The sequence below is a fragment of the Ambystoma mexicanum genome, chromosome 2q, assembly GCF_040938575.1.
Source record: "Ambystoma mexicanum isolate Mex_15411 chromosome 2q, UKY_AmexF1_1, whole genome shotgun sequence".
Taxonomy (NCBI): Eukaryota; Metazoa; Chordata; class Amphibia; order Caudata; family Ambystomatidae; genus Ambystoma; species Ambystoma mexicanum.
This window is the reverse complement of record NC_090924.1, coordinates 1,214,058,838-1,214,079,450: the sequence shown is the minus strand read 5'-3', so window position 1 is coordinate 1,214,079,450 and position 20,613 is coordinate 1,214,058,838. Positions and strand designations below refer to the sequence as shown.

The 20,613-nt window shown below is 49.6% G+C and overlaps 1 protein-coding gene across 2 annotated transcripts in view; it reads left to right on the top strand.

Moving 5' to 3' along the window:
- Window positions 1–3,106: 3,106 nt before the first annotated feature.
- Window positions 3,107–20,613, top strand: part of ANKMY2 (ankyrin repeat and MYND domain containing 2) — a 422,909-nt gene continuing 405,402 nt past the window's right edge. Inside the window, exon 1 of one of the 2 annotated variants that reach the window (XM_069648608.1) lies at window positions 3,107–3,390. In XM_069648608.1, the coding sequence (XP_069504709.1) occupies window positions 3,327–3,390 (64 nt within the window). In that variant the 5' untranslated portion in view covers window positions 3,107–3,326. The remainder of the gene's footprint in view (window positions 3,391–20,613) is intronic. The other variant, XM_069648609.1, reaches the window with a different exon arrangement.

Below are 20,613 nucleotides of genomic sequence, written 5' to 3'. Positions count from 1 at the left end.
AGCCTTCCTAAAATTCAACCGACTCCCAGTCATACGTGACCTGATCCCTACCTCACCCCTCACAGTCACCAAAATAGCAGAATGATCACTCCCCATGTCTCCATCCTCACGCACCTCCCAATCACATTCTCCTGCAATTGCAGCAGTCACCCAGGTCAAATCCAAGCACGATAGCTTCCCAGTCCTCACGTCCAATCTCGTACTCGATCCATCATTCAGCAATACCAGACTCAATTCATCCGCCATGTCTTCCAACAGTTCTCCATTCATATCTGTCCGATCACTACCCCACAACGTGTTGGCACTGTTAAAATCACCACACAAAACACACGGTCCCACATGTCCTCTTATCACTCCAGTCAACACACCCACTTCCACCACCTCACACGGATTATAATAGTTCAGCACCAATACTTCTGATCCTCCTACCCGAATCCCTGCCCCAATCGCCTCTACTGCTCCATCCACCGCAATCTCCCTTGCAATCAACCCCTTTCGTACTGCTAGAGCCACACCTCCCCCTCTCCCCTCCAACATATCCTTACGAAACAACTCAAAACCTGGTATTACAAATCTCAAATCACCCCTCAACCATGTCTCCTGAATACAAACCACGTCAACATTCAATTCTTCACTCAACACAGCTTTCAACTCCTGTCCATTCCTCAACAAACTCCTCGCGTTCCACTGCAAAATCCTCATACCGGTACCCCACTCAACTTCCGCACTTTAACAACCTTCTTAAACACATCTTCTTCTGATACATCTACAACATTCAAAAACCTCCTCCCAGCTTCCACCACTCCTTTCGTAAGATCCGATGAACTGATGGGCGTATTCCCCTGAACTAGATCTAGCACATTCACTATAAAGCACAAAAACTCCGTTTTTGAAACAACCACCATTTCTACACCTTTCACTTCACCCACCACTTTCTTTCTTCCCACAACCTCATCCACCACCAATTTTTCCTTACTCACCTCACTCACTACACGTACTGGTTTCACCTTTGCAACAGCCTGCGCATAAGACAGACCTTCCGCCGCCCTCACCTGTACCACTTTTCTCGCCACCCTGTAACTCTCACATCCCCTAAACGCGGAAGAATGCTCCCCCCCACAATACACACATTTCTCCGGAGTCCCCACCTTGCATTCCTTTATATCATGATCTCCACCACACCTCCCACAATGTCTCTCATTCCTGCATGCTCTTGCCATGTGTCCAAATCGTTGACATTTATAACATCTTAATGGCATTGCCACATATGCTTTCACACGATACCTCTGATAAGCCATCTCCACCACCTCCGGACACTCCGTTCTCTCAAATCTCACTGCCACAGTTGTAGACACCACATCCCCATGTGCATCCCTCCTCCCCAACCTCCATGCCTCCACCACCCCCACTCCCGCCAGTTGCTCCTCCACTTCAGACATACTCATAACCACTGGCACTCCATACAGCACCCCCTTACAAGACACTCCACTTTGATCAAACACTCTAACCGCATGTCTACCCAGGCAATGTACCTCCAGAATCTTTGCTTTGCTATCAGCATCCGACCCCTCCACCAACAACCGACCCCCAGCCACCACTTGTACCCGAGAAACATCTCCCACTGCTGCCTTCAACCATCTAGCAATCTCCGTCGGATTCACCCCCAGAAATGTCTTATCACGATTTTCAGGTTTCAACACTACCTTCCACACACTATCAGACTGCATCTTCTCTACAGACATACTGCTCACTGAGGCTTCCAGCCCCTCCAAAGCACACTTTCCTGGAGTCCCCGACCCTGAAATGTCCCGGACCAGCCCCCCTTCAACATCCCTCTGAGGGGATCTGCTGCGATGTCGTCCCTCATTTCCCCCCTTCCCCCCCTCTACAGGTGTAAATTTCACAGATGATGACTTCCCCCTCTTTGCCTCCTCCTCCTCCACCCCCCCTTTCTTTCCAACCTTCCCTTTCCCCTTACCCATTCTTACCGCCTCCTCTGAGCACTCTCACTCCTTGCATCCGACTCAAGAGACCGCTCCTCCTCCTCGAACCCAGCACCCTCCACCCAGTCGCTGCTCCGCCCTGCCTGGGTCCGCCTTCTCCGAGAGTCTCCTCTCCCCTGCAGCAGAGCCACCATCCTTAGTTCTTGCTAAAGGAACGGGTCTCTACCAAAACGCACTGAACGCCAGTGTTTCCTCCCTGGTTCTCTTCCTGGGCCGATCCCCTAGCCTGGACTGCGCCCGCAGCCATGCAGGCACCGCCGGGGGGCCACGTGACCTCGGTAAAGTCCCGCGGGTAGCAGCTCCCCTTCAAGTTAGTTCTCGTGTCCTCGGCGGTCTGGGGTTTCACCACAGACCTGAGCGTACACTCGCCGCCCAGCCACACACAACGCACCGGCCGTGTCTACTTCCCATCCGAGAAACGGCACGCCACACGCTATGCGTCTAACGCGGCCTCCTCCCTTCCTTCCCTTTTGAAGACAGGGTCTAGTTCCCGGCCGTCAGAGAAACGGACCATAACAACTCCCCGCCCACTCTTTCTCCCTCTGGTGCTCCCGTAATGCGCGCGGGGGTGGTCCTAGCCACCTACGCGAGATCTCACGAGAGTAGGGTACTCTCGCGATATCTCTACACCATTGAGCCGGGGCTCGTCACGGGGGCGTGGTCTAACGGGCCTGCAAGACTCCCGCTGTTAGGCCACGCCCCCTCGATGAGCCCCGGCTCGATTTGTAGTGCCACTTAAGGCACTGCACCCGCCACACATGTACAGACATCCAACTGCTGTATCACTTTCAAACACCCGCGCCGTCGCCGCCAAACCAATGCAGAACCCGCCAGATCAGCCCCCTGACTCTGTGCCCTTTCCTCAATGAGATCAAGGAGCTGGCCCGAGTAAACAAATGACGAGCCTCCCGAGCGGATATTAACGGTTCCCCGTTGTTATGTCTAGTTTCCATCCGAGAAACGGCCATAACTATTCCAAGTCTATGGCAAAGGCGCCCCGCCTTCGCGTCCCTGCCACGACTTGCAAAGACGACGATTATTAGGTGCGTATGGAACCTGAGGCACGTGACTTCTCAGACACGTCAGAACGTGCAAGCCACGTGATGAGCAGGGGGCGGTGCGCTTCTAAGATTACTTTCTCGGATGGCAATTAGAAGCTACCCCACTCTAATTAAAGCGCTAGTCTTCTTTACCCTGCAGTGAAGGGGTTTAGTATTTTATCGAGTTCGGTCTGGTCTGCTTTTAATTCGCTCCTGTCTGTTCAGCTGGATACTAAATCGCTGGTTTGAATAGCAAGGCGTGTCTGTACTGCAACAAGCTGCCATGGCTTCTAAGAAGAGGGAGTTGAATGAGCAGGAGAAGGAGCTGTTGTTGTCAGTTATGAAAGGTATGCAGTGTATGACGCTTGCCAGCTCCCCTGAGGCAAAAGAATGCTTGACCAGTTCATTATTCGCTGCTGTCACTGAATATTGGCGCAGCAGCGGTCTACTGTAATCAACAATTGCATTAAGTATTTGGTCATAATGGCATATTTTGATTTCCATATTTTTTTTTATTTATGTTGTGGTATTTACCTACTTTTGTTGACACGGTTTCCAAAAAGCAGGTAATAACTGAATACAGTACAAGCAATTTGCATCTGATCAAATGTGTTTTATGAGGAAATGACTGAATATCTTTATAATAGTGCAGCTTTGGAGGCTCACCCAAAGGTGTTACTTCTGCAATGCTTAGTAATTTGTAGCAGGGCAGGGTGTAAGTCTGCATCAGTCGTACTAGAAGATCTGCCTTTGTACAAAGGCTCATGCGGTTTTCGGTGCACCCACGCTAGCCTCACCCCTACCACTTTCCAGCTATTCTAAATGCACACCAAGATTTCTGTTTGAACAGCTCTTTACTTTAAGTGTCAAATCGCTCTGCCTTTTTTTTTTTAATCGGGAAAGGTATTCATGTGTATGTTTTTATTAAGTATAGTATGGTGTTTACAAACACTGCAAAAGTGGTGGAAGTGGAAAAATGGAACTAGTGGTACTCTGGCTGCATCAGTAAGCTGAGGGGTGCAATGCATTCATAGAACCATTGTGGGAAAACACGTAAGAACACTCTGGACCATTTCTTGTGTGGAATAAAAATTCGTCTGTAGGTTTTATTCTTTACAACGTGTTCAGTGAAAACTCCAGATGTGTGTGCATTTGGGCATCTCGTGGTCAAAAGATAGCGATGGCCCCTGTCAGCTATTTACATTTTCCAGAGCTGCTCTTTGTGCCCCCAGTGACTTTCCACTGTCCAGGAGCTCTGGTGTCATGTCCTATTTTGCGTCAGCAAGCGGAACATATGTTTCGTCAGTCTTTTACCTACATCTTATATTCTTGGATACCATGTCCCTTATTTTTCCATTGGGCATCCTCTATTCGGACACATGCAGCCACCTTCCGCTGTCTGTAAACCTTGCACCCTTTTATCATGCGTCCATTTCAAGCATGACCCATCGTATAGTCGTTCATTTCTTTAGGGAGGTAAAACCAAGACCAGGCTCCGGTGTAATGTTAATTTTTCCTACTCGTCAGAAAATCCTACCGAGAGCAGGCATTGCCCTTGTACCAGGAAAGTGGAGTAAGAGGTTATGGAAACAATTCCACTTTTTTCAGTTTGATGACATACACTAGTGGATTGAAACCTCTCCCGATGCAAGATACTCACGGAGGTCGGTGGAGGTTTCCGAATGCCCAGCCAGCGTGTGTGTGCCGAGGGGGCAAGGTTCAACGTGCTTTAGGAAGTAGCAGCCTATAGAGAGATGGGGGCATTGCTTAAAAAGTCTGGGACTGCGACCCCCGTGAGCTCCTAGCAGTATGCTGTCACATGTGGGTGGGATTCAGAGTCTTACGGCATCCCAAACACTGATGTGCTTTCTTCAAAGAGGCGTTTTATTTGCAGGTAATTTCTTAATGGCGGCGGGCATGTTAATGGCAAAATGAGGAAAGCAGATTATAGTGTAAATATAGACTGGGGTGTGAGAAAATCGCCCCTTCAACAAAAGGGCCCTGCCTCTCTGAGTTTTGATCCTGATGAGACCCCCAGCCCTGCCCAGATCTGCCATGAATGAGGGTCTTGTGGAACGCCAGGCGCCCCCTCCCTTCTCCCTGACATCAGCATGCTTTGCCCTGCCCGCCTCCTGTTACTGCTGGGGTAGATGGCTCATCCGGGCAGCACTGAGCCTTGACCACATCAAACAAGATCTAAGGCGGGTGTTAGGCTGAATCCTCTGCAGTACCCTTCGGGAACACTACAGACAAGTCTACAAGTGGCAGTACAATTTCACCTTTGGTACAAGCCTGTACTACACAGTTATAGTGGTAGCAGTAGCGGAGCAGCTAGACTTATCTCGAGAGTAAATGAGCAGTAATAGGGATTACACAAAGGACCACAATTACTGTTATTCAAACCAACACTGACTCAAGGTTTCTAGTTAAAAAATATAGGTACATTTATCTTAAAACCATCTGTTCACAAAACACTTCACTTCTAGTAAACAAAACCACACTCTAAACATACCACACAAAACCAATTCCTTTGGTTCAGGAAATTAAAGGTAAGTACATTGGGGTTTGACAGACCGGTGTTGCGAAACAATAGACGCTACCGGGGGTTTAAGCAGCGCTCACTTTTTGACAGTAATGACAGTGCGGTTTTACGAAAGAAAAGCGTACCCGCAGGAAGAATTATAACCGTAGTCAAAACACATTTAGCATATTGAATAAAAACCAAGGAAAAGGGCATCAAAATCATAGGCAATACCTTTGTCAAGGCACTCGAATCACAGGATGTATTCTAAGAGACAGATAAAGTCAATAGGCAGGCGCTAGTGTCAAATGGAGCTGGGCTCTGTTGGCAAGGATCACACGATTAGAACAGTTCGAGATTAACGTTGTCAGGAGTACTTGGATATTGTCAAAGGGAGGCAAAAGTTATAAGAGGAAAGGACAAGCCTTCGGCAAGCAAAAGGGTTCACCCCGACTCTTCAAGGTCGGACTGAGAGAACGACCAAATGGACACAGTACCTTATTCGAATGAAGAAAGCTGGTGCCACGGCAGTTGTTCCTGGTAGTTCCTGCAGACTCACGGTTCCAGAAGCTTCAGTCGTGGGGACAAGGAGGACGTCTGGAACGATCTGCACTACCCAAGGATTAGGCCAGCAGCAGCAAAGCAACAGTGAATAAAAGGTGCACTCCTTTAAAGCAGGAGAGGGATCTTCTGATGGCTATCCGGACCACTACAGCTTCGTGCAACAATTTCGACCCAGGAGAGGATTCTCTGGCTGTAGAAAGGTGAGCTGGGTGATCCCACCAGGCTCAAGGGAAGGAGACTCTGGATTGGATCTTCTCTGTCGTTGAAGGATAAATAGCTCAGGGCTTCACCGGGACTCAGGAGTTGCAGCAGCCGTCTTCTTCTCCACTTCTCTTCGGTTCTTGTAGTTCCAGTGGCAACTCTGACTTCCAGCTCAAGAGTCCTGCCTTTTATGCCAAAATCCCCCATTCGCACAGCCTGGCTGTCAATCACACAGCAGTGAGGTTGTCCCAACCGGACATCCACCTCAGCCAATGGACAAAAAGTGCGACATGGGTCTACAAAGACTAAACCCCTCCCTCACATTCAGTCCACCTAGACACCCAGACGCCAAAGGAGGGCTTCTTCTCAGAAGCCCGCCAAAGGACGGTGAACAAAGAAGGCAAACCTGGTTTGCCACTCAAAGTAAAACACAAGAAGGATATTAACACAAAGAAATGGCGACTAAACCCGACCGGAGGCAAAATAAAATATATTTGGTCAAGCGGGTTTATGTTCGAGGCTAACACAATAGCCTAAAACAGTACCACGTTTATACACTATAATTGCGGTAGGAAAGATAGGGTAGATACCACTGCCACCAGCCAAATCTTAGTGTTAAGGTAGCGAAACAAGGCTCCAGGAGGTACAGACAAAAAGGGATCAGAGTTAACCCTTTCCAATACTCCATGTAAGATGTGGTGTACTGGGTCTGTAGGTTAAATGACTACATAAAGTAAATGGCAACTTTACCTGTTTCTGGGGGACAGTCAGCCCCAGAAAAATGGAGTCAGTGGGAAGTCTTGGAGACAACCCTGTGTCACTGCACTGAAGGTGCTGTGTAACACACACAAACAGTTGGGCTCATGGAGTGGTGTGGCTCCAGAGCCCAAGATCACACAAACAGTAGAAATACACATGGCAAAACCCATGTAAGAGTGGGGAAAAGGTTCACACTCTTAGGTGGTAAAAATAAACCCCAGAAAATCCAGCAAAGCTGCTGAGGAAAATTAGCCATAAATGAGAATTCTCCCTAACACTGGGGGCACCCCCTCACCCACGCCCTGGGCCGGTGTAAAATGGTTGAGGTGTGTAGACACTGCCCTAAGCGCCCCCTCCTCTGCCCCTACTGCTTTCCTCTGTACAAAGATGCCTCTGCTATTTCGGCAGCCCTTCCCCCACTATTTGACTATAAGTCATGACTGAGCATGCACACGCACTGCACACTTAATTTAGTATTCATTTTTGCAGTTACCTAGTGCTACAGGCTTCTGAGCGCTGCTCATTACCAACAGAGTATAGTGCTCATTTATCGACCTCGGCAGGTTAAACATCAAAGCTTTCTCTGAATACGGAAGATGAGGGAAGAACCCTGGGCATGTACTGCAGTGGGGGCGGGGAGGGGGGTGAGCGGACGGATGCGAGCACGCACGTGAAAGAGCCCAGGGGGGCATGGAGAAACCTACACAAGGGCTGAGAGGCCAATGTGGGCATGTCTGCATACAGCCTGGTGCAGGAGAGGTCCACTAATGGCAGCGTTCTCTCTGGCCATTTTATGGTCACAGTAAAAAGAGCTTCCTGGGGGGCAAGAGGGGCTGGAGGCGGGTGACACAACCATCACAGAGGCAGTATGCCCTGGTCTTTCTACAGCACAATTCCAACCATGGAAGTGACTTTTGAATAAGTTGCCATAAGTAAGCAAAATGGGAAACAAAAGCAAATGTAAGTTATTTAAGAACAAACTTCCCTGGAAAGGCAGCAACAGTACTACTCGGGGACTCAACACCTTTCACCGTTCAAGTCAGCAAACAAAGAGGGCTACTACTCCCCAAACCTGTGCATATAAGCATTTCGCTGCCTCCCACTATCCAGCCTTGCCTCTGGACAGCCCCTCACACCTTGCCCCAGTATTCGGCCAATGTCCTTCGGCCTCCTGCCATCCTCTTCACCCCAGCATGCTCTCCGTTATCACACTCTCCCATTTGCCAGGCGCCCCTTCCCATTGGAGCTGCTTGCACCCCCCCCCCCAAGCCGGTGAATCACCATGGCGGATCGGGGGCTCACCGCTAGGTGTTAGGTGTGGGGGCCACCAAGAGGCCAATGTGGACAGGTCTGCATACAGACTGGTGCAGCAGAGGTCCACTGCACACTTTACATAGCGCTACAGGCTTCTGCATTTTGGAGCTCGTAGTATTTATTATATGTCTAATTTAATATGGAACTCCAAGTTCCAGTGTGCAATACGCGGCTGGTTAAAATTATAAGATCGTCCTACCATTTCATACACCATGAGGAGAAACCTTATGATTTGGTCACAGAACAAGTATGTTGACAATTGTCCAGTAATCAGGGTATCGGCAAAAAGAAAGGTTTTTGGAGGGGACACCATTGTGTTACCTGACTGGCATACTTTTGTGTTCTTCGCCTGTGTTTGAGCCGGGATCATGACCTAATCCCGTTGAACGTTAAATAATGAACAATGTGCGCATAACTTTTAGTTTCCTCTTCAGGGCAAGATAGCTCTGGGAGCTAATGCACTCCCTACAAGCGATCAGCTAGCAGCCACCTGGTCGTGCATTCACATCATGTCAGGGTGCACAATGCTCAACTCTTAATTCATTCCAGATACATTTATTACAACTGTTATGCCCAGTGCCTGTCAAAACAATTCTTAATTAACATCACGCTTCATTGCACCCAGTGTTCGCGTTCCATCTATGCTGTGCCCTGTCTACTGGTGCTGAAACCGCACACATCTGTCCCCTGCCTCTGTTTACTGCCCTAAATTCCTTAACCTTTGTGCCGTAACCATTGGACAACCTACACCATTCACCACGAGGCGTTTGAGACATGCTTGACCTGTGGTTCGGGAGTCACTGTGCAAAGTTTTATGTGCTCCCTTATGTGGGTACCCCACCAAATGCATTCTGGTATCTGTGGTCCGGAGCTAACTATCGCAGTAAACAGAAGTTGGGTCAGTGCTGTGCTGGGTTGTGCCAGGATTGGTGGAGGCTATGCTGGGGTGACTTAGGTGAGCTGTGCTAATGTGGGTGCAAAGGGCCTCCTTACATGTTTGGTGTTCATTATGTGGCCCCTATTCTTCATTACCATTACCGCCACTTGGTCCCTTGAGTGCACCATGGGATTGCAAGTGGTGGTAATGTGGTGTCATTCCCTGTGCGTGTAGTACACAGGGCTCCATGAAGATTTTTGGTGGATTTACCACCGGCGGATTTGTTGCTGGAGGTAAATCCTCCACTTTATATCCAAATGTATAATTCAGTGGTTTGTGAATAATGGCGGTAATTCTGCTACCGCCCCAAAAGGTGGTAGTAATGGAATTACCACTTTTTTGCTGTGACACTGAACTTGTAATGAGGCCGTTTTAAAGTGTGCTGCTTTTAGCTCAGTTGGGTGTTCGGTCGAGCTATGGAATGCGTGTGTGAGCTATGGGATGCTTGTGTGAGCTATATGATGCTTGTGTGAGCTAGGGTTTGCTCAGTAGATGCAGTGGACGGGCATCAAGAAGATGCAATCTAGGGTGGTGTGTGATGTCTTGAGAGGAGCCTGCAATGGGATGTAATTGGGTGCTTGGCTATACAGCTCGGTGAGCTTATGTGGGTGGGTGGGATGCTGGTGTGAGCTAGGCTGGGTGGGTGATGTGCTGGGGTGAGTTACGGTGGGGTGCTTGGATGAGCCACAATGACGTTGTTATTTGCTCTAGTGTCCTAGGGTGGGTGGGTGATGTGCTGTGATAAGCTATGTAAGCTTGTTCAGATGCTGGGTGGCTAGGTTAAGTGGGCTGGGTGCTGGTATGAGCTTAGATCCAGTGGGATGATGTAGTGAATTAGGGTAGGCGGGTGGGGTTGGTGTATAGCTCTGGTGGGTGTGGCAAAGTGGTTTGTTTATGTTTGGTGAGGTCGGGTGAGGTGTGAAGGAGGTTGCGTGACTGGGGAGAATGGGGCGCTGGGGTGAACTCATGTTTTCTGGGCTGCTTTGGTGATGGTTGGATAGGTGGGCTGCTGGGATGAGCTATGTTGAATGAGTTGTGCTTGTTTTTATTGCATTTGCATTGGGGTGAATGCTTGGCTGTGCTATGGTTCCTGGGTGTGGAAGGTTGTGCTGGGGTGAGGTACGTTTGCTGGGGTGATCTAGGGTTTGCTAAGGAGCGCAAGGGTGGTTGGGGTGCTGGGGGGAGCCGCATGTGTTGCAGTGATGTAGCCGGGCTGGGAGTGATCAGGGTGTCATAGGGTATGGGGTGGGCGAGGGTATGGGAGTGAGCTTGGGTAGGTTCTTAGGGTGTGTGTGTTGGTGTGATGCTGCAACCAGCAGGAGGGATTCTAGGTGAGGAAGGGTGGGTAGAGGGTTAGGTGTGATCCTGGGGTAGCAAGTGTGGACTCCTGGGGTGAGCTCTGGGTGGGTTGCTGGGGCATGCTGGGTTGGGTGCGTGGTGTGTTACTTTGAAGTGGCCCAACATGTGTGAGTGGGGTGTTGGGGTGAACTTTGGTGTTCCTGGGCTAGTTATGAAAAATGGGTTGTTGTGCCTGGATGAGCTAGGGTAGGTGGGTATTGTGCTAGGGTCCTCAAGCGTATGTGCTATTGTTAGCCTAGGTAGGAGGGGTCCTGGGCTCAGTGAGTTGGTGGGGTGATATTATGTTGGATGAGGCAAGCTAATGTGATGAGGTTGGGTGAGCAGGTGACATGGTTGGGTGGGTGCTGTAGATGGGGTGATGTGGGGGGTTGGTTTGGTTGAGGGGAGGCAGTGGTTGGGTGGAATTAGGTGTATTAGTGAGGTGATTGTGGGTGGTCTGAGATTTCTGGGTGAGGGTTTAGGGAGAGGTTAGGTCGTTGGGACAGGCTAGGTGGATGAAGTGAAGTGGGGTGGGGGTGGGGTTGGGTGTGGTGAGCTTTAGGCTGGCATGTGCTAGGGTACATGGATGGATGGAGGAAGGGCAAAGCTGAGGCAGGTACGTTATTGACCAGAACTACGGTTGCAGAGGGCGTTCAAACTACCAGCGCTTTGAGGTCATGCCAATGATATATAGAACGCTATATAAATGCCAAGTAACATAACATGACATAGGACTGGGGTATCGTATGGTTGGGATTCACTACTGGGGTGATCTAGAGTGAGTGGGTTCCAGTGCTAAGGTAAACTAGGCTAGGTTTGTTTCGGGAGTAGGTAGGGTGACGAGACAATCTAAGATGGGGTGCTAGGGTGAAGTAGATGAGCTGGGGTCAACAAGGGGTGGTTGAGGGGCTAGTGAAAGTTTGGGATTCTGGGTGGACCTCGACTGGGTTAATGAGTGGCAGGCCAGGGCATGCTAGGGTGGTTGAGTAAAGGGGGTGCTGTTAAGTTTCACGGTCATTTGGAGTGCTTCAGTGAGATAGGATGAAAGGGTGAGCGGTAGGGTGAGCATATACTGGAGGTTGGGCTGCTGGGGTGATCTAGTGTGGAAGGATGAGCTGCTGGGGTAATCTAGTGTGGGAGTATGAGCTGCTGGGGTCATCTAGATTGGTTGATGTTGTGCTGGGGCGAGCAAGGGTTGCTGGGAGGTATGCTGTGTCAAGCTACAGTGGGAGTCGGTGAGATGGAATGACTATACCGTGCTGGGGATGAGGTAGGCTGGGTCGTTTGAGGTGTTCTGGGGTAAGTTTTGTTTGTTGTGCAGGTTGGTGTGTTGAGCCAAACCAGGATGGGGAGCATGCTGGGACGACATGGCGTGGGTGTGTTTGTGTGAGGTAAGGTGAATGGGTGGTGGGCTGTGGTGAGTTAGGATCTGTGCATGTTTGGTACAGTGGTGCGGTAAGGATGTGTGTGATGAGGTAAGAGAGAGTTTAGCTTTGGTGAGTAGATGGAGTGGGCAAGGTGGTGGGTTAAGGATGGCTGGGGTGATGTTGGTGAGGAAGCGGGCCGAGGTAGCGTGGGTGGGCTATGTGGGTGGTGTGGGGAGGTTGGGTGGCGTGAGCGGTTGTGCTGCGGTGAGTTAGGGTTGTGGCGGGTGGCAAGAGTGCTTGGATAGTTCATTGATGAGGTGAGCTTGAGGGTGTGGGTTGTAGAGATGGAGCAAACCAGGGTGGGTGGTATTCTGTGCTGAGGTGCACGATATGTGTTTAGGTGGAGTGCTGGAAGATGGTGGGGTGGGGTGGGCATGATTATTAGGGTGGGCGTGTCCTTTAAGCACTGCTTTTAGGGGAAAGCAAGGCATCAGCTTTCGGCACACTCCACCCCACGCCTTCACAGTGCAGCGTGAGGCCATTTGGTTTGAGTCTCTCTTAACAGGGCTTCACTTTGTTCTGTTACTTCAGTGAGCCTGGCTCACATCAAGTTACAGAAACTGCACCCCTGGGACCCCACATTCCTGCTGTCAATAAATCCTATCCTTTGAGGTTGTGTGATAGTGTGATAGGTGGGCTCTCCCTGGAGCTGCTGCCAGTGCAGGTCCCCACCGTGTAGTGTATCCAGGCTTTGGCTCAATGGGATCACTGGAGCTGGAAGGGCTGGGGGTACTGCTGGGCCCAATGCGATCACCAGAGCTGGAAGGGCTGGGGCTACTGCTGGGGCTACTGCTGGGCACAGCCCGTGTGTAGGCAGTCTCTCCATGGAGCTGCTGTGCCAGTGCAGGTCCCCATTGTATAGTGTATTCAATTCTGGCTTCCATACACGCGCTGAGTATGCGCATGCATGCGCAGTCAGCCGGACTTTTCACAAATATGTACGTGTATGTGAATTAAGTGCATTATTATAACGTAAATAATGCACTTAGTTGAAATACACATCCGCTGGGTTCAGGTTCCTTTGTCCGCTGGGTTTGTGCTTTTTATGTACGTTTTGGAGTTGCTAGTGACACGGCTTCACCGTATTCTGTTTGAGAGAGCCTGGCTCTTCTAAAGTTAAACGTATTGCACCCCCGGGACCCCAGAAAGACAGGCACACCACATTCCTGGTGTCAACAAATCCTATCCGTTAAGTAATGACTGAGCATGCTCAGTCAGCAGGATAGGATTTTCTGACACATAGCAAAAAGAGACATTACACCGGCTGGCTTCCTGCAAGCCTGCTCTGTTCAGAGCGGGCTTGCAGTTTGCAGTGCTTTCCTGTCTTGTCTTCGTCTTGCTGATTTCATCCATCAGCGGTGATTATTGGCTACTGTCAAGGCGTCTTCAAACTTGCCCGGCGCAGAGGCAGCACGAACTCCTGCCTCCCCGTAGGGTCTTGGCACCTGGACCTGATAGGAAACTCAGGCTACCGCAACCCGCCGGGGAAAGAGGGTTAGGGTCCGCTGAATGGATGAGTAAGGGATTGTAGGTTCACCGGGAAAAGGTTTAGGGAGAGGTTCTGGATGGGAATGGGAATTATAGGGAAAAATGCTCCTCGGCTCCTGCCGCCCCATCCACTGGTCGTTCTCGTGGTGAGTTCTCCGCCCACTCATTCAATCCAGTCATACCATAACCAGTTATTAGGAGCCTTTGTAGTGGAGCTTGGAACCACTGCAGGAGCTTTTTCTTGGAGCTCTAACCACAACCATTGCACCAAAACAGTGTTAGCATGAGCTTTATATTCCTGACTGCCTTCTCTCTGCAGTTACCAAAAGCCTGTGCTAACGTGCGCAATTACACGATATTTCTTGTCATACAGGGTACTTGGCAGCTTAGACAATACTTTAGTAAGGAACCAGAAATGTACTTAGCTGCGGGTCGTGAGCTTGTTCTCCTTGACGTGGCATGGGAAGTCCCCGAAAGTTCGTAGCAAGCTCCGCTGGAAAATACCAAAAATACAATGAGCACGTGCAAGATCAGACTACACCTTCTAGCACTGACTTGTGCTCCCAAAGCACTACGTGACCCGGTGGTGTGCTCGAAATGGGTTGCCTTCACCCGTGTTTCCGCACACGGGCCTCCTGCCCTGCCCCATAGGAGACTCGAAACTGTACGTGTCGGGTTGCCTCACCCGGAACGTTACCCTCAGAGTGTGCTCGGATCGGGTTGTCTTCACCCGTGGTTCCGCACACGTGCCTCCGTAGGAGACTTGAAACTGTGCGAGTCGGGTTGCCTCACCCGAACGTTTCCCTCAGTCATCCCCACATAAGCACTCTGCATGCGGGTTATTGTTCAGCCATACGTTGCGGTCCAAACCGGCTGAATCCTAAGTCTAAGTCTGCATGCACCGCGACCTCAGCCGCTTCGTTAGTCTTTCTCCCTGCACGCGGATTTAATAGTAAGAAGCAGAAGCACTTATCTCAAGTTGGCGCGGGGCCTGTGAGTTCAGGTGGGCGAAGTGCCCCGCGAAGGCTGGCCCTGAGCGGAGCGCTGGGAAACACGTCCGTCCTCCACTGAAGCCGGAATAGCAAGCGGGGAAGCGTGGGCGCGGTTCGTGCATGCGCTGTTCGTTGGGCGTTGCCCGCGTGCAGATATTTTCCTCCCAGCTGGCTTGCGAAGCACACGGCCTGCTGGGATTTGTGGTCTCTTGATGTTTCTTAGTCCCTGCATACTTTGCCTACAATAGGGATGAAACATCCTCCTTATGTACAGTATACAAGGTTTATAGAAAGGGTTCACAAGGCTTTGGTGACTGTGGGACACTAGTTTCCTACATGACGTGCTGCCAATCTGCCCAGCCCTGACAGCTACAGAGGCGGCATGCAGGTTGTGTGTTTTGTGTTTGGTGGCTGGAGGTAGGAGGAGGCCGAGGCAGTCGATCAACGCCAGACCAGTGAAGGCAGACCGCCATCGGAACGTTCAAAACTATGCAGACGGTAAGAACTAAGTTTGGGGAGCTTTAGCAAACTACTCCACATCCGAGTGTCACAACTATGATCTATGAACCGCAGAGTGGGAGGGCTATCTGCTGCTCCTCTGCTTACTCTCTGATGTGTAAATGCTGACTGCGTCCCTCTTTCCTCTTCCCTTCATCTCCCACAGAGTTTCCGTTTGCACCAACACAGGCAATCCCCCTGTCACCGGGGCCAGTGGCAGAAAAGAAAAAGAGGAAAAGAGAAATGGAAAAATGTGGGCTCAAAGTCCATCTCGTCCTTCTTTCCACAGACACCAGCAACTAATATGCCCGGCAAGGCTTTAACACCAATAAATCTGCCTTTAAAGACTGAACAGGTGGAAGGTTCACCAAGTATGGGAGAGGTGCTTAGTGTGCAACAGCAGGCTATAATCGGAGCCTAAATGCAGGCAGGCACCAAGGCAGGGGTCAAAGCAAATAGCCATTAGGATCAGTTGACTCCCTTACTCCCATCAGTGCAGTTGGCTAGTATGGATTTAGTAATCTCGGAAGACCATGAGAGGATAAAGGCTTATAGGGTGCAACAGATACAACAAGAAGCCCCTTTATCATACAAGATAAGTGAAACCATTAATCCACCGAGACATCGCCAGCCTCTCAGGTGGTGGACAATGTGGGCAGTCGGCTATCCAGTATTGGAGTGGCCTGGGCAGACTGCAGGGAGCGGTTCACGTGGAGGGATTAGTAATACCATCAATCAGGAGATACACATGGAAGACACTCCTGCAGGCTTGGGGGGGGACCTTCAGGATTGTTCACCATTCAGAGCCCAGAATGGTCAAAACTAAGGCACAGACTTTTTTTTGCCTCTTCCCCGGCCGTCACCCAATCCGCTTCCCCCCCCCCCAAGGAGGCTATCTGCAGTGTTGAGGAGATTGGACGGGGGCTTACAGGCTGAGAAGGCAGATCTGTGTACAGAAATTAATCGGGTTCTGTGTTTTAGGGCTCCCTTTATGAGGGCCTGCAAAGTGAGACTAAGCGCAACACAGCCCTATTGGAATCTCTGCTTTTTAAATTTGATAATGTCTGAATGCATGTGGCGGCGCAGGACTTTCTTGCTGCCCATAATGCATGAGCTTTTGGCGGGACCTTGGGGTCCAGGACGGAAACAAGGGAAGCAGATAACGCATTGACTTGGACAAACAGGAGACTGAGGGAACTCGGGCCGCACTAGCCCAGGATGAGGTACAAGAGCAGACTGGCCTGCAAGGGGCCTTGATACAAGGACCTACACACGGAGGCAAAAAGGGAACCCATAATCTCCTCTGGCCTGTGAAGTAATTAATGTCTTCACTCAACAAGTGTCGGAGGAGGACTCCATTGAAGAGATCCTGGCTTTGGCTCTGGCTCCAATAAACTGAAGGGCCACGTGGGTGGGCGACGGGTCTTTAAAAAAAGAAAAAACAGCTGAAGGGGCCCCTGTCACACCGACAGACTATATAATGGTGCTGGACCCTATATTGCTTTCATGAGTGAATAATGCAATTCACCCACAGCCTTCTGGAGAACCTAGTAGGGCTGCGACAGTCGAGTGCATGGCCGGGATAACGTAGCCAAGTGAAGAGGCGAGATTTGGGAAGGACCCCTTAACGTTTTCCTATGGGGCCGACTAACTTATCTTATGCCATGGGAGACTGTCCTTCGTGGCCTCAAGGGGAATCACTGTCGGTGCTTTTGGAAAGTGTGATAGCAGAAACTCGTGATATGGCCCTGAATCGACTCGCACTATTATCTCTTCTTCAAGGGATTCCTTTTCTGAGAGGTATTAAAGGAAGAGTGCGCTCAAAAATGTTATTGTCCCGAGCGTTCGGGCATGTGGCTTTATGCAAAGTGTGATTGATCGTAAAAACATTTCCTATGCACCTTACCTTAGTTTTCCTCACTTTTATACATGCAAAATGAAGCAGCGGGGTGCAGCCATCCTGCGCTAATCTTATCCGTTGCCGCATCGCCCTAAGTTGAACTGCCCTCGCGGCACTAAATCATATCCCCCGCACCTGAAGCTGACATCACTATTCCTCCCGATATTAACCATCTATTTTCATGACGTTAGTGGTCAGCGAAGCCAAACGCGCCCAGTCATCACCTACGTCTTAACGTTAGTTGATGCAGAACCCTTAATATCAACACACACATCCTCTCGCAGCACCATGCGTGCCAAATCGGAATAGAAAACACACATTTTAAAGGAAACACCAATACTCTGCAATTTATAATGTGCTTTTATTTCACAATAAACGCTCCGAGAACATCCGCCAATTTCCATATACAACCAAATTTTTAATTTCGTTATTTTCAAACATCAAATCTTTATCATGACGCACAGTGTTCCTTTCGGTAGAAGCGCATTGGAAGGACCTCGAATCGCAAGGCTTCAGCATCAGCTTTTTGCTAGACCACCATAAACTATGTCGGGTTGCTCCTTGTCTCTGGTACCGCCAAAGGGCATATCGGTCCGGGACGATCGTCCCACATCAGCATAATTGTAAGTCAGCCATTTAGGTGCATCTGCGACTGTCTGTTGAAGAACCCCTCGCTGGGTATCTGGAAACTATGACATTCGCAGAAAGGAAGGATGTAGCTGTGTAGAAAATATAACAGAGGTATATCTCAGTAACCGTTCTTTATTCAAATGTATCCATTTGCCCTTTAATTCTGCACCGGGTGAAACCTAATAATGAACACAAGCCAGAAACAATGGAAACGCAGAGAAACCATTGTGGAAAGTGGAGTCTACAATGTGCTTGAGAGGTTAGTGCTGTGGAGTATGTTTAGCTCGCAATGGGATGTGGGTGCGGAAGCTGACAGAAGAATTCAAACAACACATAGACGGCATTACAACAGAATATTAGCAACAAACTTGGCGTTGGTGGAACCTGGGGGAACCCAGACGTGGATTCCATGCATTTCGGTGCTGGTCTGCCCATGTGCCCGGGACAAAGACCAATACATACAGGTTGTGTTTGCGTGTCGTCGCAATATGCCCCAACCAACAACCCATTACAATGTAAGCCAGCAGTACCGGTCAGAAAATGAAACCTTGATTTGTTTGTCTATAAACTCGTCTACAGTAAAACGTAAATTATTGTCACGACTCGCTCCCTTCGCTCCCGTTCCCACTATTTGGGGGCATGATTTGGGGTTTATTCCCTACTGGACTTTTCCTCTGAACTTTATGCTACAGTGCTGGGATGATTTGGGAGCGCTAAATCCCTATTTTCCCAGCTACTTCCCTTCCGGATCCATTCCAGGTTTTTGGCAGCCAGCATGCTTCTTTAACCCAATGACTATGCTTCCCAGAATGCCTGGCCCACTGCTCCACCTCCACCCTTGCAACACAAGGTTGGGTGGAGGATAGGTAACAGCTGTGGCGGCAGGTGCAGCAATCAGCACACCCGAGGCGTGTGCTCGTTAAGCAGCTTTAAAAGCCTCAGTCTTACTTCAGTCCAGCGCTGGTCATCGTTTGCAGTGTTCCTGTTTTTGACTAGTCCCTGGTTCCTGGTTCCTTGCCTTTGTACCTACTTCCTTGTTCCTGTTTTCTTGTTTCCTCCGCCCTGAATTTCGGATTCATGCGCTAATTGATTTCTGCTCCCTTGATTTCCCTTTTTGTCTTCCTCTGTTTGCAGGCAGCAATTCTCAGTGCTTTCCCCTTTTAGATGCAGCCCAGTTTGTCTGTGTTCTATATTTCTTTGACTCTGTCCTTTGCTGCTGTTACCCATTTGCCTTAGCCTTCCTCTTAGTTTAGTTTCCTGTCTTTTCCTTGGAGGGGTAGGGAGAAGTTTGCATAGGTTATTTCGTTTTTACCCGCTCCTGATCCTTACTTTCTAGAGGATCCATTCCATGTTTTCCACTGCACTTCTGCATTTATTTTCCCTTTGATTATTAGGTGTGGTGTGCGGTAGTAGCTAGCTCCTGTGTGAATGCTTATGTTTTCCTCACTATTTTGTACACACTATTCCCACTTGGGTATTTAGTTTTCCTTCCATTGCTGTTCTAGCCTTTGGGGGTCCCAGTTTCTTCAACAGGATTCGTGGGCTAGCTGACATTCAAGAGGTTTATCTCGTCCTCGTGAGTACAGTTCTTAAGTTCCCTTATGTAATACCATCAAGAGTGTTAGTACACAGATCCTGTCATTGCTTGCCCTCCACGTGGGTTTAGCGCTGTCAGTACCTGTAACAGCAATTGGGGGTAAGGCGCTTGCCGACTTTCCTCGCGGTCAGGTGCTTACCCCACATCCCTTTTCATATATTGGTTTTGATGTCACACTCTATTTGGACTCCTGGGTTCTAGCATACCTGAGTCGTAGTTCCTGGGTGCACATTTCCCTTGCCATATTCGCTGCCTTTGTACTCACCTGACTAATCTTGACAATTATATTTGGTATTTCCATTCTCTTGGCGTAACGCAGTGTCCGCTCAGATCAACGGTGTCATGACATTAAATTACAGTTCCTTTGTCCAGTTTTAAAAGGGTGAACCTTATAACTTTTGCAGGTATTACACACCGCCCATCCTTCAATCCATAGCAAATCCTCCCATTCTTCCAAGGACGAACAACTATTGAACCTTCTTAGGAGCGTGTATGCTAAGTTTCATTTTGGTGAAGGAAAGCCACAAATCAAAAACATACTGTACAGGAAGCATCAGTGTTAACTTGCCCACAAGCAACATCAAATGCAGTGACCTTCACTCCATGGGAGCGATTAACCCGGCCGTCCGACGTGGCATTCAAAATATGTTAAAAAAACAAACAAATTGTTTGCCGACATCCTCCAATGCCGCCCTATGGTATACCTTTTTTACTCATCTATATTGATAGTGATTTAGTTATTTTAGGGCAACATTTCCAGTTAGAGTCCTCTCATTGTCACGTATGCGCGTATTTTCGCGGAGGAATGTGCTCTGCGGGTAATGCAGGGCACTGACAAGTCCTACATCCACGTGCCCTTCAATCTCCACTGAACTTCCTGTGCACTAACATGTTGGAAGACGGGTGGCATATCCCGCCCCCCCTTAACATTCTCGTACCGGGCAGATGACATATGAGCTAAGGTGGGAGACATCTCTGCCCCTCCTGTACCTATTTGCATCACCCATGTTTCATATAAGTGTATTAACGCTGTGCTAATGTGTATACTTTGAACTTCATTTGTGTCCTTCCAAACGCCATCTTTTTCTAGGCCCTCTGCCCCTCTGGCGAAATGTTCACTCTCCCTCTCCCAGCCCCACGCACAGCCTGCCCCCACCACCTCTGTCCTCTGTCAGCTCAGCGCAGCTCCTGTTCTCACGGAAATGCAGCTATTCATCTTTGCAAGCAACTTGTATCAAGCTCTGACAAAATGTGCTCATCCAAGAATGTGAGACCAAGGCCTGCTCCAACCTTAGAGCCCCATCCATCTCTGCTGACCGACTCATGCCATCTCTGGCGCCCTCCTTGCCAGGCCGTGGTCCCCTGAACCCATGCCCCCTATTCCCTTTGAACGCATCTGGTCAC